At 40.2% G+C, this 18,712-nt stretch overlaps 1 protein-coding gene across 6 annotated transcripts in view; it reads left to right on the plus strand.

Annotated features, from left to right (window-relative positions):
- The window catches only part of ARHGEF4 (Rho guanine nucleotide exchange factor 4), a 269,255-nt gene that overhangs the window by 153,119 nt on the left and 97,424 nt on the right, over positions 1-18,712 (plus strand). For all 6 annotated transcript variants that reach the window (XM_019837885.3, XM_023259188.2, XM_011285191.4 and 3 more), the window contains one exon: positions 7,925-8,051. In XM_019837885.3, the coding sequence (XP_019693444.3) occupies positions 7,925-8,051 (127 nt within the window). The remainder of the gene's footprint in view (positions 1-7,924; positions 8,052-18,712) is intronic.

The raw sequence follows: 18,712 nt of genomic DNA on the forward strand, positions 1-18,712 counted from the left end.
GATGTTTGCTTTTGTTTCCTTTGCCTTTGGCAGTGTGTCTAGTAAGAAGTTGCTCCAGGTGAGATCAAAGAGGTTGCTGCCTGGGTTCTCCTCTAGGATTTTGATGGTTTCCTGTCTCACATTTAGGTCTTTTATCCATTTTGAATTTATTTTTATGTATGTGTAAGAAAGTGGTGCAGTTTCATTCTTCTGCATGTTTCTGTCCAGTTTTTCCCAACACCTTTTGCTGAAGAGACTGTCTTTATGCCACTGGATATTCTTTCCTGCTTAGTTGAAGATGAGTTGACCATACAGTTGTGGGTCCATTTCTGGGTTTTCTATTCAGAACACCAAAGTTCTGTAGGGGTTCTGTATTCAGGGTTTTGTTTTCTGAACCCCTTAGCTGAGGCTAAGACTTCCAGTACTATTTTAAATAGTAATGATGAGAGTGAACATCCTTGTCTTGTTCCTAACTGTAGAGAAATGGTTCTCAATTTTTCCCCTTTGAGGATGATATTAGCCGTGGATCTCTTATATACAGCCTTAATGATGTTAAGGTATGTCCCATGTATGCCTACTTTGTTAAGGGTTTTTATCAAAAATAAATGTTGTATTTTATCAAATGCTTTTTCTGCATCTATTGACAAGACCATATGGTTCTTATCATTTCTCTTATAATAGAGTGTATCATGATGATTTATTTGTAAATATTGAATCAGCCCTGCAGCCCAGGAATAAATCCCACTTGATCATGGTGAATACTCTAATGTACTATTAAATTCGATTTGTTAGTATCTTGTTGAGAATTTTTGCATTCATATTATCAGGGATATTAGCCTGTAATTCTCCTTTGAGTGGGGTCTTTGTTTTGGAATCAAAGTAATGGTGGCCTCAATAAAATAAGTTTGGAAGTTTTCCTTCCATTTCTATTTTTTGGAACAGTTTGAGAAGAGTATGTATTAACTCTTCTTTAAATGTCTGGTAGAATTCCCCTGGGAAACCATCTGGCCCAGGACTCTGGTGGGAGATTTTTTATTACTGGTTCAATTTCTTTGATGGTTAAGGGTCTGTTCAAATTTTCTATTTCTTTCTGTTTCAGTTTTGGTAGTTTGTGAGTTTCTAGGAATTCATCCATTTCTTCCAGATTGCCTGCAGTTTGTTGGCATATAATTTTTCATAGTATTCTCATAATTGTTTGTATTTCTGTGGTATTGATTGTGATATATCCTCTTTCATTTGTAATTTTATCTATTTGGGTCCTTCCTCTTTTCTTTTTGATCAGTATGGCTAGGGGGTTATCATTTTTGTTAATTCTCTCAAAGAACTAGCTCTTAGTTTCATTGATCTGTTCTACTGGGTTTTTTGTTTGTTTCTGTATCACTTATTTCTGCTCTAATCTTTATTATTCCCCTTCTTCTGTTGGCTTTACTTTATTTGCTTCCTTTTCTATCTCCTTTAGGTGTAAGGTTATGTTGTGTATTTGGGACCTTTCTTGCTTCTTGAGATAAGCCTAAATTACAATATACTTCCCTCTTAGGACTCCCTTTGCTGCATCCCAAAGGTTTTGGACTGTCATGGTTTCATTTTTATTTGCTTCCATGTATTTTTTTAAATATTTATTTATTTTGAGAGAGGGAGAGAACATGAGCAGAGGAGGGGCAGAAAACGAGAGACAGAGAGAGAGAGAGAGAGAGAGAGAGAGAGAGAGAATCCCAAGCAGGCTCCACTGTCAACGCAGAGCACTATGCGGGGCTCTATCTCATGAACTGTGAGATCATGACCTGAGCCCAAATCCAAAGTCAGACACTTAACTGAGCCACTCAGGCACCCCTGCTTCCTGTATTTTTTTAATTTCTTCTATTTCCTGATCAACCTATTCATTCTTTAATAGAATGTCCTTTTACCTCCATGTACTTGAAGGTCTTCCAAGCTTTTTCTTGTGGTTGACTAAGTTTCATAGTGTTGTGATCTGAAAATATGCATGGCATGATCTCAATCTTTTTGTATTTGTTGAAGGCTGATTTGTGACCCAGTATGTGATCTGTCCTGGAGAATGTTCCATGTGTACTCAAAAAGAATGTGTATTCTGCTGTTTTAGGATGAAATATTCTGAATATATCTGCAAAGTGCATATGGTCCAGTGTGTCATTCAAAGCCATTGTTTCCTTATGAGGAGGTATGTCCTGTGGTTTTCTGCTTAGATGCCATAACTGTAAGTGGGGTGTTAAAGTCCCCTACTATTATTGTATTATTATCAATGAGTGTCTTTATGTTTGTGATTAATTGACTTATATATTTGGGTGCTTTCAAGCTGGGGGCATAAATATAATTGATAGATCTTCTTGGTGGATAGAACCCATTATTATGATATAATGCCCTTCTTCATCTCTTGTTACAGTCTGTTTTAAAATCTAATTTGTCTGATGTAAGTATGGCTACTCTAGTTTTCTTTTGACGTCCATTAGCATGTTAGAGGGTTCTCCATCCCCTCACTTTCAATCTGCAGGTGTCTTTAGGTCTAAAATGAGTCATAGGCAGCATATACATGAATCTTGTTTTTTATTCATTCTGATGCCCTTTGTCTTTTGATTGAAATATTTAGTCCATTTACATTCAGAGTGATTATTGAAATATATGAATTTAGTGACATTGTGTTGCCTGTAGAGTTGGTTTCTGGTGATGCGCTCTGGTCCTTTCTAGTGTTTGTTGCTTTTGGTCTTTTGTTTTCTCCACTCAGAGTCCTCAAAATTTCTTGTAGGGCTGGCTCCTGTAGTTTTTGTTTGTCGGGGAAACTCTTTATCTCTCCTTCTATTTTGAATGACAGCCTTGCTGGATAGAGTATTCTTGGCTGCATATTTTTCCTATTTAGCATGTTGAATATATCTCACCAGTCCTTTCTGGCCTGTCAAGTTTCTGTGGACAGTTCTACTATGAACCTGATCTGTCTTTCCTTGTAGGTTAAGGACTTTTTTTCCCCTTGGTGCATTCAATATTCTTTCCTTGTTTGTGTTTTTTGTGAATTTGACTATGACATGTCTTGGTGATGGCTGGCTTTTATTGAATTTAATGGGAGTTCTCTGTGTTTCTTGGATTTTATATCTGTGTCCTTTCCCAGAATAGGGAAGTTGTCATCTATAATTTGCTCACATAAACCTTCTGTCCCTTTTTCTCTCTCTTCATCTTCTGGGACTCCTAGGTTATAAATATTATTATATTTTAATAAATTGCTGAGTTCCCAAATTCTGCCTTCAGGATCTCTCACTTTTGTTTCCCTCTTCTTTTCAGTTTCATTATTTTCCATAATTTTATCTTCTATATCACTATTTTGCTCCTCTGCCTCATCATCCATCCTTATTTTTATGGCCTCCATTTGGGTTTGCATCTTGGTTACAGCAATCTTAACTTCAGTCTGACTAGATTTTACTTCTTTTATCTCTGCAGAAAGGGATTATCTTGTGTCTTCTATGCTTTCTTCAAGCCTACCTAGTATCCTTATAATCATTGTTTTAAATTCTAGTTCAGACACTTACTTAATTCTGCATTGATTAAATCCCTGGCTGTCATTTCTTCTGTTTTTTTCTTTTGAGGTGAATTCCTCCTTCTTGTCATTTTGGAGGAAGAAAACAACAACAACAATAATAGTAATAATAGAATGAAATAAAAATTAAAATTTTTAAACTATCAACTAAAGGAAGCTTGATCCTAGGTGTGTTTTGGTCTGCTTGTTAAGAGAAGCTCGATTAAAAAAAAGAAAAAAATTAAACTTAAAAAATAAAAAATAATAAGGTAAAATAAAAATTTTTGCTCTTTTTGTGTCCAAGAAACAAAAGAAAAGAAAAACAACAACAAAAACAAAAACAAAACAACAAAAAAGTGAACAAACCAACAAACAAAAAAACCCAAATGAAGCTAGATCCATTTTCCTCTAGAGCTGCATCTTTGCAGCACTCTATGATCAGTAGGCTAAGCTCCCAGAAGGGATTTGTACTGGTCCTCTGGGGGAGGGGTCTGCTGATCTGATTCCAAGGCCCACTTGCCCTGGTGGAGTTGGACCTGGAGGCAACAGGGATGCAAGGCTTGGTATAACAGCCCTGTTCTCCACTTAGTGGCACTGTTTTGCTCACTGGAGTCAATCAGTGTTGATGGGCTAATGGTGTAAATGGCTTCACCCTGCTCTCTAGTCTCCAAAGTGAGAAGCTCACACTCTCACAGACACACGGATCAGTCACCCATCCTGTGCCCCCTGCTTCTGTCAGCTCTCTGCCTTCCTCCTGTCTGTGTCTGAGCTGTCTGCCTACCAGGCGGCACCTCTCTCCAGAGTTTTATCTCAGGTGCAGTTGTGTTCCAAAACCACACATCAGAGACTCCCATGGTTCAGACCTGCAGTGATCTTCTGGGGGAGGGTCTCACTGTGCTATAGCTGGGGCCAGCTTGTCCCAGGAAATAGTCATGCCACTGCAGAATGGCAGAAATTCAGAGTTTATGGTAAATCACAACACAGAGCTGGCACCAGGATTTGCTGCCCTTAGCTGTCATCCTTTGTTCCTGTATGGGTGCCATGTGGCTTGATGGTGCCTACTGGATCTTTTGCCTGTGGAGAGGCCATATAACCCCTACCAAATGCACTCCAAGGAAGGGAACATCTTCTCCCCACATGATCCAGGGGATCCTCAGACCTTGCTGCCTGCTCCCAGGGCTCTGCCCTGCTTCCTCACCAGAGCACTGCCAGGTGCTGACCTCTGAAACTTCAGATTCAGTGCTCTAATGTTTATAAAAAACTGGCAGTATTGAAACTCTCTCCTTTTTCTCTTGTCAGTGGTTTTGGGGAACAGTTGTTTTGTGCAGTCCCCAGTTCGTGTTTTCACTCTTTCTCTCTAGTTGCTTTCAGAGGGAGTGATTTCTTGTGCAAACCCAGTGCACTGCTCTCTCTCCCCCTCTCTTTTCCTCTCCCTGAAAACAGCCCCCTCCCCTCTGGGGCACTGCAGCTCTTCACTTCCCCAGTTCCCCTCTCTGCACTATGTACCTGCTGTGTTCTTTCCTTCAAATTATGCAGACTATTCTGTTAATCCTCAGACTGATTTCCTAGGTGTTCAAAATGGTTTGATGTTGATCTCGCTGTGTTTGAGGGACAGACAAGTCCCCTTACTACTCTGCCATCTTAACTCTTCCTCCAAGAAATTTGTTGATATTGTTCTCCACCACACTTTCTCTTCTGTTCCTGCATCTCTGATGGCAGAATGTTAGATGTTTATTGTTGTCCTATAGGTCCCTGAGGCTCTGTTCATTTTTTCCAATACAGTAAAACCTTGGTTTATGAGTAACTTGTTCTGAGAGTGTTCCACAAGATGAACAAACATTTCTAATAAATTTTAACTTGATAAACAAGTGATGTCTTCCAATACAAGCAGTGTGTGATGCTGAACATTGCATGATCACAACTGAGCCAATGGTTCTTGAAATTCACTTTGATATATGAGTGCTTTGGATTACAAGCATGTTTCCAGAATGAATTATGCTAGCAAGCCAAGGTTTTACTGTATTATTATTTCTCTGTTCTTCAGACTGGATCATTTCTTTTGAGCTATTTAGTTTACTGATTCTTTCCTCAGTAATCTTATGTTGTAATTAAAATTTACCAGTGAATTTTTTATTTCAGTTATTATATTTTTCAGTTCTAATATATCAATTTCATTCTTTTTTTTTCATCTATATTTAACCCTTGAACAACAGAGGGGTTAAGAGTGCTAACTTCACACACAGTCAAAATCCACACATAACTTTTGATTCCCACAAAATTTATCAATAACCTATTGTTAACCAGAAACCTTACTAATATAAGCAGTCAGTTATCACTTCTTGTTCATGTTGTATGTATTACATACTTTATTCTTACAATAAGTAAACTAGAGAAAAGAAAATGTTAAGAAAATCATAAGGAAGAGAAAATACATTTACAGCACTGTACTGTAGTTATCAAAAAAAAAAAAATCCACATGTAAGTGGACCCGCACACTTCAAACCTGTGTTATTCAAGTGTCAACTATATCTCCCTGCTGTTATTTTCCATTCAGTTCAAGAGTATTTACCCTTACTTCTTAGAGTCTGGTTATAAGAGCTGCTTTAAAGTCTGATAATTTCAACTACCATGTTACCTTGGTGTTGAGATCTGTTGGTTGTCCTTTCCCTTAAACATTACTGAGATTTTCATAGTTGTTTGTATGTTAAGTCATTTTGAATAATATCTTGGACATTTTGAATACTATGTTATGAGACTCTGGACCTTGTTTAGTTGCTGTGGAGAATGATGGCTATTACATTTTTTAAGAAGTTGATCCAATTTAGACTACAAGTTCTTACTGGCCTTCAGGGTCTATGTTTCTTAGGTCATTTCAGTTTTCAAGGTGTTTTCAGTGCTATTTGGATAAAGTAGATCACTCAGTGGCTAGTCTGGGACCTGTAAAATATTCTATTCCATAGTTCAGTCCTCAAAGACTTTCTACCCTGTTTAGGCTCAGATCCACCCATGCACAGTTTGGGGTAAGTCCTGGAGTTTATACACTTTTTGGGATCATTTTCTTGAATTCCTTCCTCTCTGAATTCTTCCAGACACTTTATGGTTCCACAAGCCCCTATATTCCTGATCTTTTTGCAAGAAAGATGGGCTTTTGTTTTCCTACTTTGCAATATACTTCCTGCAAATGTGTCTGCCTCTAGAGCCAAGCAGCAGGAAAACAGAGATAGAAAAATGAAACAGGATTCTCCTCCCACCTCCATGTTCTTAGGACCAAAGCTCCTCTAGTCGTGGAGGATTCCCCTTCCTCAGGGTTTTAGGTGCCTATCGGGCTGTCATTGCCATACTACAATAGGATTTCCTGGGAATTGGGGGTGGGAGGAAACAACAACAGAGAAGATTTCCCCCATTCATTCATACTCTTAGGGGCCTCTTTTCCTTCTCTTCAGACCAGAAAGGGCTTCTTTTGGAGTACCTTTTGGGCACACCCAGTTTCAAGTTGCTGTTGAGATCAAGCCAGAGGATATCATAGGGACAACAAAAGAATTTTCTAAGCACTACTTGCTTAATCACTTCAGGGATACAAAAGAGAAGGGAAAGGAACAAACATTTATTTGAATACATACCAAATTTAAAATTTTTTTTAAACATTTATTTATTTTTAAGACAGAGAACACAAGCAGGGGAGGGGTAAAGAGAGAGGGAGACGCACAGAAATCGAAACAGGCTTCAGGCTCCAACCTGTCAGCACAGAGCCCGACATGGGGCTCAAACTCACAGACTGCAAGATCATGACCCAAGCCAAAGTCAGACGCTCAACCGACTAAGCCACCCAGGTGCCCCTACATATGAAAATGTTTAAGCTAATCTAATAACCTTACAAAGTAGACAAAACTGGAAGGGGCCAATTTTATATCTGGATGATGGGATGATAAAGAATGGGACAATATCCCTTGTCTTCCCAAGACCCTATGCAACACTGGTCCTTACAATTTGAAGGGTAAGTCTGTTTCATATTTATGAAATGCCCAGGACTTCATGGGTAGTATTTTACTTAAGCACCCCTAAAATAATATGCCTTAATTAAAACTAACAGTCATGCTTTTGGAGAAATGTCAGGCTTTGTGACTGAGCAGCTGGAGATTTGGGGGTTTGGAGACCTTCTCAATAGTCCTTATTTCACATTGTTGAATGACAACCTGTTCTGCCACAATTATCATATATGGCCATACAGGTTACAGACTCCAGGAGAAGTTTTCTGGGTTTTTTCCTCATGGATTTTGATGTAAATGGCACCTCCTGAAGCTGTGTGCATTTTGGCTGTGTACCCTGCTCACAGCAAAGATCCTGGACAATGAAAAAAGTACGATGTGGCAATGACAGCATATCATCTCTTTTCTTCATTTACTCTCTGCCTCTTTCCTCCTCTCCCAGTGTTGGAGGAAGATGACTGTGACCTCTCCAGAGTCTTTGAGTCTCGCTAGAAGAAACCATCCATTCTCCCAGAGTGCCCCAACAGGACTGAACTGCATGGGCTGGCCAGAGTACCTACCAGACACTGGTGAGTCATGTGCCTCTCTCTTTTGTTTTATACTCTGGTGTCCTAGAAAGAAGGACAAGAAATGAGAGAGTATCGTTGACTGCTATGTTTACTTGTCTGGCAGAAGTAGCTTGAAGGTGAGACAGATAAACCAGTGTCTCTTATCCCTTCAGTTAGGAAGAGGTCCCTAACACCCAGAGAAAGGGAATTATTGGCTTGGGGAAGATTCCATTACTGAATCCCCAAACCTGCCTCCATTCATTTATTTTGAGTAAAACTAATGTTCATCTCTTGGGTCTAGCAATAGGATATAATTATAGGATATATAACTTGCAGAAGAAATAATCGCATAGAGAGTTGTCTTTAGTCTAGAATGGAATTTGAGTGTGTTTTCCCTTTGACAGACAAGCTTCTTCTGTGAGTTTTATGGCTGCTTCTCTGAGTCTCTTACCCAAATCTATGGCAAACAGCATCACATCATATATTTGCCCATAAAAGCACTGGCCTTTGTGCCAGAAGGAAACTGGGCCAAGATAGGGCATCCTCATGCATAGCCACCACCTTTCCCAGACCTAACCTAGGAGGGGCTTGCATATGCTGAAAATGTTCAAGGGCTCCCGGTGTCAAGTGTCAGATCTTGAGCAGGTGCAGATTTTATTAGCAACCTTATTGTCTGAAAGATGGCTGGAAGGAGAGGCCAATCTGGTGTTTAGGAAAGACAAAGAATGGAGGGCACCTGGGTGGCTCAGTTGGTTGAGTGTCCAACTTCAGCTCAGGTCATGATCTCACGGTTCATGAGTTTGAGCCCCACATCGGGCTCATTGCTGTCAGCCTGTTAGTGCAGAGCCTGCTTCAGATCCTCTGTCCGCCTCACTCTGCCCCTCCCCGGCTTGCACTCACCCAAAAATAAATAAATATATATGTTTTAAATATAAAGAATGGTAAATCCCTAGACAGGGTTGAAAACGCAAAATAGCTACACCTGTCAAACATGTACTTCACCCAGACTTGGGGAGTGGGAACAGGACTGACATTCCAGGCAAAAGATGATAGGAGCAGAGTGGCTAGGCTCTGGGGGTTCAAGTGCAGCATATGCCATCCTGAGGGAGGTCAGCTCTGACGCAGAACTGAGTCCTGAACTCTGAATCCAACTCAGTGCATACTAGGTGCTGGTCCTGGGGGAGCTAGCTGCTCTGATTAGGTGGTGGACATGATTATTTTCCATTAGCAAATGTATGTGCTTATGCTGCATCATGCAGTGGACTTATTCTTTCCCAGATTGGTTGTGATTTAAATTCACAGTAAGCAAAGTCATGAAAAGGTAAGTTTGACAACTGCTGAAAGAATGTTTTCAAAGGAAACAGATATATCTAACATAGGTCTTCATTAAGTTATGGGATTATTTACAGGCTCATGGAAGGAGCAGTAATTGGTGACAGTAGTGTTTTTCCAGTGATAATTCTCAAGGCTGAATTTGCCCTTTGAAGTTAGAACTTTCTTACAAATCCAAAGCTTAATAATCATATGTGCCTAAAATTTCAGAGGTTCATTTGAATTAACTGACAGGTGGGGGTGCCTGGGTGGCTCAGTCAGTTAAGCGTCTGACTCTTGATTTTGGCTTAGGTCATGATCTCACGGTATCATGGGTTCAAGCCCCATGTCAGGCTCTGCGCTGACCCTGTGGAGCCTGCTTGGGATTCTCTCTCTCTCTCTCTCTCTCTCTCTCTCTCTCTCTCTCTCTCCCGCTCTCTGCCCCTTCCGATTCATGCTGTCTCTCAGAATAAATAAATAAATTTTTTAAAAAGTTGACAGGTGTGGGCGCCTGGGTGGCTCAGTCAGTTGAGCGTCCGACTTCGGCTCAGGTCATGATCTAGCAGTCTGTGAGTTCCAGCCCTGCATCGGGCTCTGTGCTGATGGCTCAGAGCCTGGAGCCTGCTTTGTATTCTGTGTCTCCCTCTCTCTCTGACCCTTTCCCACTCATGCTCTGTCTCTCTCTCTCTCTGTCAAAAAATAAATAAAACATAAAAAAAATTTTTTTTTAATTGACAGGTGAATTTATTGCAGAATAATCAAAAAACCTCAGTGACACATATGTCCTGACATGCTTGCACCCCAAGGATACTGCTCTGGATGTAAGAGATCAGGGATCTGGCTCTAGCTGCACTAGATATGGGGGTGAGAAATCGTGCACATCCCTCATTTCTCTGTATTTCAGATTCCTTCATTATTCAAAAAAGGAATAATAATTCCTCTTTTCCCATTTCATCAGGTTAATATTGACAGTCAAGTTAATATGGACTTGGGTCTCTGTATTTAGCTTAGGAAAGCCTTCTTTTCTTTATCACTTCAATTCCAACTGTTCTGTTCCAGACTTCTGGGGTTATATTTCCAGTCTCTATCCCAAGAACCTCTCTCATCATTTTCATTATTTTAAAAAATATTTCCGCTTAGGTCTTGGAGAATTTCTGTTTTATCTTCTACTTTGTTTTTCTGGTTTTACTACCTGTTCATTGCCTCCTAGATTTGTGATTCAGTGATCACACTTTTAATCTACAATAAATCTTTCCAATGTCCTATAGAAGTTTGGTAAAAACAGAATATTGAGAATTTCGTAAAAACTTTCTCCTGTTCATGTTTTATAAATTTATTTGCAAATTCATCTGCATTTGTTTTGACTGGTAGTTTTTCTATAGGTGAAATTTCTCTATTTGCTTATCCTTACAGACATCAATCTTTCCCCAACAAGGGCTTGTTATCAAGGAGTTGGAGACAACATCCTTTCAGAGACTGCTATAGAGTGCTATTAAACTCCTTCAAACAAAGCTGAAGCAGGAAGTGAAAGGCTTCCCTGTAATGTGTATCACAAGTTCAGTCACCTTGGAGGGAGCTGTAAGCAGTGCCACCAGGAAACTTTCCTTCTTTTCAGCATTTCTTTTACATGTGTGGAGTAGCCAAGAATTATCCTGATGTGGGAGCATGCCACCCTTTGCCCCACAAGTTGGTGCCCAGAATAAATTGCACCACATCCACTCCACTATCAGTGGAACCAGCAGAGCCAGATACAACTCTGCAAGTTGCCAGCACACGGATGCACACAGATTAGTGTAAAACCCTCTGCACCTCCAGAGCCCATGCCCATTACTTAGGGAGGTTGGCGAGGTTCTACCAGGCACTTTCCTACTTGCCTTCTGTTTCCATTGTTATTTCAAAGGTATGGGTCACTTCTTTCTTCAAGCCAATTATATCTCATGGGTGAATTTCTCTACTTTTTAAACAGCTTTATTGAAATATAGTTCACATTCCATAAAGTTCACCCATTTAAAGTGTACAATTCAGATTTTATTAGTCTGTTCACATATAGGTGTAATCATCACCACAAATTTTCCTATTCTGGATTTGCATATGAATGGAATCCTATAGGACCTAGTCTTTTGTGACTTTTTTCACTGAGAATAGTGTTTTCAAGGTTCATCCATGTTGTCACATGTATCATTCCTTTTGATGACTGAATAATAGCCCATTTTATACAGATGTACCACAACTTGCTTATCCATTCATCTACTGGTGGACATTTGGACAGTTTCCAGCTTTCAGCTATTATGAATAATGCTGCTATAAAAATTCATGTACAAGTTTTAGTGAAGCCTTATGTTTTCACTCACATACATAGGACTAGAACTGGTGGGTCAGATGTTAACTTTATATTGAATCATTTGAAGAATTGCTAAACTGTGTTCTTTTCTTTTTTAATATATGAAATTTATTGTCAGATTTGTTTCCATACATCACCCAGTGCTCATCCCAACAGGTGCCCTCCTCAATACCCATCACCCACCCTCCCCTCCCTCCCACCCCCCATCAGCCCTCACTTTGTTCTCAGTTTTTAAGAGTCTCTTATGCTTTGGCTCTTTCCCACTCTAACCTCTTTTTTTTTCCTTCCCCTCCCCCATGGGTTCCTGTTAAGTTTCTCAGGATCCACATAACAGTGAACACATATGGTATCTGTCTTTCTCTGTATGGCTTATTTCACTTAGCATAACACTTTCCAGTTCCATCCACGTTACTACAAAGGGCCATATCTCTTTGCTATGTAGCACTCCATTGTGTATATAAACCACAATTTCTTTATCCATTCATCAGTTGATGGACATTTTGGCTCTTTCCATAATTTGGCTATTGTTGAGAGTGCTGCTATACACATTGGGGTACAAGTGCCCCTATGCATCAGTACTCCTGTATCCCTTGGGTAAATTCCTAGCAGTGCTACTGCTGGGTCATAGGGTAGGTCTATTTTTAATTTTTTGAGGAACCTCCACACTGTTTTCCAGAGTGGCTGCACCAATTTGCATTCCCACCAACAGTGCAAGAGGGTTCCCGTTTCTCCACATCCTCTCCAGCATCTGTAGTCTCCTGATTTGTTCATTTTGGCCACTCTGACTGGCGTGAGGTGATATCTGAGTGTGGTTTTGATTTGTATTTCCCTGATGAGGAGCGACATTGAGCATCTTTTCATGTGCCTGTTGGCCATCCGGATGTCTTCTTTAGAGAAGTGTCTATTCATGTTTTCTGCCCATTTCTTCACTGGGTTATTTGTTCTTCGGGTGTGGAGTTTGATGAGCTCTTTAGAGATTTTGGATACTAGCCCTTTGTCCGATATGTCATTTGCAAATATCTTTTCCCATTCCGTTGGTTGCCTTTTAGTTTTGTTGATTGTTTCCTTTGCTGTGCAGAAGCTTTTTATCTTCATGAGGTCCCAATAGTTCATTTTTGCTTTTAATTCCCTTGCCTTTGGGGATGTGTTGAGTAAGAGATTGCTGCAGCTGAGGTCAGAGAGGTCTTTTCTTGTTTTTTCCTCTAGGGTTTTGATGGTTTCCTGTCTCACATTCAGGTCCTTTATCCATTTTGAGTTTATTTTTGTGAATGGTGTGAGAAAGTGGTCTAGTTTCAACCTTCTGCATGTTGCTTCCAGTTCTCCCAGCACCATTTGTTAAAGAGGCTGTCTTTTTTCCATTGGATATTCTTTCCTGCTTTGTCAAAGATTAGTTGGCCATACGTTTGTGGGTCTAGTTCTGGGGTTTCTATTCTATTCCATTGGTCTATGTGTCTGTTTTTGTGCCAATACCATGCTTTCTTGATGATGACAGCTTTGTAGTAGAGGCTAAAGTCTGGGATTGTGATGCCTCCTGCTTTGGTCTTCTTCTTCAAAATTACTGTGGCTATTCGGGGCCTTTTGTGGTTCCATATGAATTTTAGGATTGCTTGTCCTAGTTTCGAGAAGAATGCTGGTGCAATTTTGATTGGGATTGCATTGAATGTGTAGATAGCTTTGGGTGGTATTGGCATTTTGACAATATTTATTCTTCCAACCCATGAGCACGGAATTCTTTTCCATTTCTTTATATCTTCTTCAATTTCCTTCATAAGCTTTCTATAGTTTTCAGCATACAGATCTTTTACATCTTTGGTTAGATTTATTCCTAGGTATTTTATGCTGCTTGGTGCAATTGTGAATGGGATCAGTTTCTTTATTTGTGTTTCTGTTGCTTCATTATTAGTGTATAAGAATGCAACTGATTTCTGTACATTGATTTTGTATTCTGCAACTTTGCTAAATTCATGTGTCAGTTCTAGCAGACTTCTGGTGGAGTCTGTCGGATTTTCCATGTATAGTATCATGTCATCTGCAAAAAGTGAAAGCTTGACTTCATCTTTGCCAATTTTGATGCCTTTGATTTCCTTTTGTTGTCTGATTGCTGATGCTAGAACTTCCAACACTATGTTAAACAACAGCGGTGAGAGTGGACATCCCTGTCGTGCTCCTGATCTCAGGGAAAAAGCTCTCAGTTTTTCCCCGTTGAGGATGATGTTAGCTGTGGGCTTTTCATAAATGGCTTTTATGATGTTTAAGTATGTTCCTTCTATCCCGACTTTCTCGAGGGTTTTTATCAAGAAAGGATGCTGAATATTGTCAAATGCTTTTTCTGCATTGATTGACAGGATCATATGGTTCTTATCTTTTCTTTTATTAATGTGATGTATCACATTGATTGATTTGCGAATGTTGAACCAGCCCTGCATCCCAGGAATGAATCCCGCTTGATCATGGTGAATAATTCTTTTTATATGCTGTTGAATTCGATTTGCCTAGTATCTTATTGAGAATTTTTGCATCCATAATCATCAGGGATATTGGCCTGTAGTTCTCTTTTTTTACTGTGTCTCTCTCTGGTTTAGGAATCAAAGTAATACTGGCTACATAGAATGAGTCTGGAAGTTTTCCTTCCCTTTCTATTTCTTGGAATAGCTTGAGAAGGGTCGGTATTATCTCTGCTTTAAACGTCTGGTAGAACTCCCCTGGGAAGCCATCTGGTCCTGGACTCTTATTTGTTGGGAGATTTTTGATGACTGATTCAATTTCTTTGCTGGTTATGGGTCTGTTCAAGCTTTCTATTTCCTCCTTATTGAGTTTTGGAAGTGTGTGGGTGATTAGGAATTTGTCCATTTCTTCCAGGTTGTCCAGTTTGTTGGCATATAGTTTTTCATAGTATTCCCTGATAATTGCTTGTATTTCTGAGGAATTGGTTGTAACAATTCCATTTTCATTCATGATTTTATCTATTTGGGTCATCTCCCTTTTGTTTTTGAGAAGCCGGGCTAGAGGTTTATCAATTTTGTTTATTTTTTCTAAAAACCAACTCTTGGTTTCATTCATCTGCTCTACAGTTTTTTTAGGTTCTATATTGTTTATTTCTGCTCGAATCTTTATTATTTCTCTTCTTCTGCTGGGTTTAGGGTGTCTATGCTGTTCTGCTTCTAGTTCCTTTAGGTGTTTGTTAGATTTTGTATTTGGGATTTTTCTTGTTTCTTGAGATACGCCTGGATTGCAATGTATTTTCCTCTCAGGACTGCCTTCGCTGCATCCCAAAGCGTTTGGATTGTTGTATTTTCATTTTCGTTTGTTTCCATATATTTTTAAATTTCTTCTCTAATTGCCTGGCTGACCCATTCATTCTTTAGTAGGGTGTTATTTAACCTCCATGCTTTGGGAGGTTTTCCAGACTTTTTCCTGTGGTTGATTTTAAGCTTCATCGCATTGTGGTCTGAAAGTATGCATGGTATGATCTCAGTTCTTGCATAGTTATGAAGGGCTGTTTTGTGACTCAGTATGTGATCTATCTTGGAGAATGTTCCATGTGCACTCGAGAAGAAAGTATATTCTGATGCTTTGGGATGCAGAGTTCTAAATATATCTGTCAAGTCCATCTGATCCAATGTATCATTCAGGGCTCTTGTTTCTTTATTGACCGTGTGTCTAGATGATCTATCCATTTCTGTAAGTGAGGTGTTAAAGTCCCCTGCAATTTCCACATTCTTATCAATAAGGTTGCTTATGTTTGTGAGTAATTGTTTTATGTATTTGAGGGCTCCCGTATTTGGCGCATAGACATTTATAATTGTTAGCTCTTCCTGATGGATAGACCCTATAATTATTATATAATGCCCTTCTTCATCTCTTGTTACAGCCTTTAATTTAAAGTCTAGTTTGTCTGATATAAGTATGGCTACTCCAGCTCTCTTTTGACTTCCAGTTGCATGATAGTTCTCCATCCCCTCATTTTCAATCTGAAGGTGTCCTCAGGTCTAAAATGAGTCTCTTGTAGACAGCAAATAGATGGGTCTTGTTTTTTTATCCATTCTGATACCCTATGTCTTTTGGTTGGCGCATTTAGTTCATTTACATTCAGTGTTATTATAGAAAGATATGAGTTTAGAGTCATTGTGATGTCTGTAGGTTTCATGCTTGTAGTGATGTCTCTGGTACTTTGTTTCACAGGATCCCTCTTAGGATCTCTTGTAGGGCTGGTTTAGTGGTGATGAATTCCTTCAGTTTTTGTTTGTTTGGGAAGACCTTTATCTCTCCTTCTATTCTAAATGACAGATTTGCTGGATAAAAGATTCTCGGCTGCATGTTTTTTCTGTTCATCATATTGAAGATTTCCTGCCATTCCTTTCTGGCCTGCCAAGTTTCAGTAGAGAGATCCATCAGGAGTCTTATCGGTCTCCCTTTATATGTTAGAGCATGTTTATCCCTAGCTGCTTTCAGAATTTTCTCTTTATCCTTGTATTTTGCCAGTTTCACTATGATATGTCCTGCTGACAATCGATTCAAGTTACGTCTGAAGGAAGTTCTCTGTGCCTCTTGGATTTCAATGCCTTTTTCCTTCCCCAGTTCAGGGAAGTTCTCAGCTATTATTTCTTCAAGTACCCCTTCAGCACCTTTCCCTCTCTCTTCTTCCCCGGGAATACCAATTATGCGTAGATTATTTCTCTTTAGTGCATCACTTAGTTCTCTAATTTTCCCCTCATACTCCTGGATTTTTTTTATCTCTCTTTTTCTCAGCTTCCTTTTTTTCCATAATTTTATCTTCCAGTTCACCTATTCTCTCCTCTGCCTCTTCAGTCTGAGCTGTGATTGTCTCCATTTTGTTTTGCAGCTCATTGATAGCATTTTTTAGCTCCTCCTGGCAGTTCCTTAGTCCCTTGATCTCTGTAGCAATAGATTCTCTGCTGTCCTGTATACTGTTTTCAAGCCCAGCGATTAATTTTATGACTATTATTCTAAATTCACTTTCTGTTATATTGTTTAAATCCTTTTTGATCAGTTCGTTAGCTGTCGTTATTTCCTGTAGACTCTTTTGAGGGGAATTCTTGCATTTCGTCATTTTGGATAGTCCCTGGAGTGGTGCAGAACTGCGGGCACATCCCCTGTGCTGTCTTGAATAACTTGTGTTGGTGGGTGGAGCTGCAATCAGACCTGATGTCTGCCCCCAGCCCACTGCTGGGGCCACAGTCAGTCTGGTGTGTGCCTTCTCTTCCCTTCTCCTAGGGGCGGATTCACTGTGGGGTGGCGTGGCCTGTCTGGGCTACTTGCACACTGCCAGGCTTGTGGTGCTGGGGATCTGGCGTATTAGCCGGGGTGGATCGGCAAGGTGCACAGGGGCGGGAGGGGCAGGCTCAGCTCGCTTTTCCTTCAGTGATCCGCTTCGGGAGGGGCCCTGCAGCACCAGGAGTGAGTCAGACACACCGCTGGAGGGATGGATCCGCAGAAGCACAGCATTGGGTGTCTGCGTGGTGCAAGCAAGTTCCCTGACAGGAACTGGTTCCCTTTGGGATTTGGGCTGGAGGATCGGTGAGGGAGATGGCGCTGGTGAGCGCCTTTGTTCCCTGCCAAGCTGAGCTCTGTCATCCAGGGCTCAACAACTCTCCCTCCGGTAGTCCTCCATCCCTCCTGCTCTCCGAGCAGAGCTGTTAGCTTATAACCTTCCAGATGTTAAGTCCCGCTTGCTGTCCGAACATACTCTATCTGGCCCCTCTGCTTTTTCAAGCCAGACTTGAGGGCTCTGCTTTGCCAGTGGGCTGCCCCTCGGCCCGGCTCCCTCCCGCCAGTGTATGTAGTGTGCACTGCCTCTCCGCCCTTCCTACCCTCTTCCGTGGGCCTCTCGTCTACACTTGGCTCTGGAGAATCCATTCTGCTAGTCTTCTGGTGGTTTTCTGGGTTATTTAGGCAGGTGTGGGTGGAATCTAAGTGATCAGCAGGACGCGGTGAGCCCAGCGTCCTCCTACGCCGCCATCTTCCTCCCTTGCTAAATTGTGTTCTAAAGAAGCTGTGCCATTTTACATTTCCACCTCCAGTGTAATTTCTCCAACATCGACATCCTCACCACACTTGTTATCTGACTTTTTGATTCTTTCAAACTAGTGGGTGTCAAGTGGTATCTCATTGTGGTTTTGATTTATATTTCTCTTTTTATATACTTATCAGCCATTTATATGTCTTCTATTCTTCTAAGAAATGTCTACTCTTTTACTCATTTTTTAAGTTTTTATTTAAATTCTAGTAAGTTAACATATAGTGTAATGTTAGTTTCAGGTGTATAATATGGTGATTCAACATTTCTAATACGTGGTGCTTATCACAAGTGGACTCCTTAATCCCCATCATGTATTTCATCCACCGCCCCCCACCCACCTTCCCTCTGGTAACCATCAGTTTGTGTTTTAATTGGGATATCTGGCTGTTTTTAATTGAGTTGTAAGTGTTCTCTATACCTTAGATGCACATGAATTATCAGATAAATAATCTTTACAAATATTTTCTCCTATTCTGTGGTTTGTCCTTTCATTTTCTTGATGGTATCCTTTGAAGCACAGAATTTTTTTTAATTTTTTAATGTTTATTTATTTTTGAGAGACAGAGAGAGCACGAACGAGGAAGGGGCAGAAAGAGAGGGGGATACAGAATCCAAAGCCGGCTCCAGGCTCCAAGCTGTCAGCACAGAGTCCGATGCAAAGCCCAAACCCACAAACGGCGAGATCTTAACCCGAGCTGAAGGTGGACGCTCAACTGACTGAGCCACCCAGGTGCCCCGGAATTTTTTTTTAATATTGATGAAGTCCAGCTTATCTATCTTTTTCCTTTGTTGCCCATGCTTTTGATATCATATCTAAGAATCCTTTACCAAATCTAAGGTCATGAGTATTTGCCTTTATGTTTTTTACTGAGAGTATCATAGTTTTAGCTCTTACATTTAAGTTTTTTTATTTGAGTTCATTTTCATGTGGATATCCAGTTGTTCCAGTACCATTTGTTGAAAAGAGTATTCTTTCCCCTTTCAATGGTT

Source organism: Felis catus, chromosome C1 (assembly GCF_018350175.1).
Source record: "Felis catus isolate Fca126 chromosome C1, F.catus_Fca126_mat1.0, whole genome shotgun sequence".
Classification (NCBI taxonomy): domain Eukaryota; kingdom Metazoa; phylum Chordata; class Mammalia; order Carnivora; family Felidae; genus Felis; species Felis catus.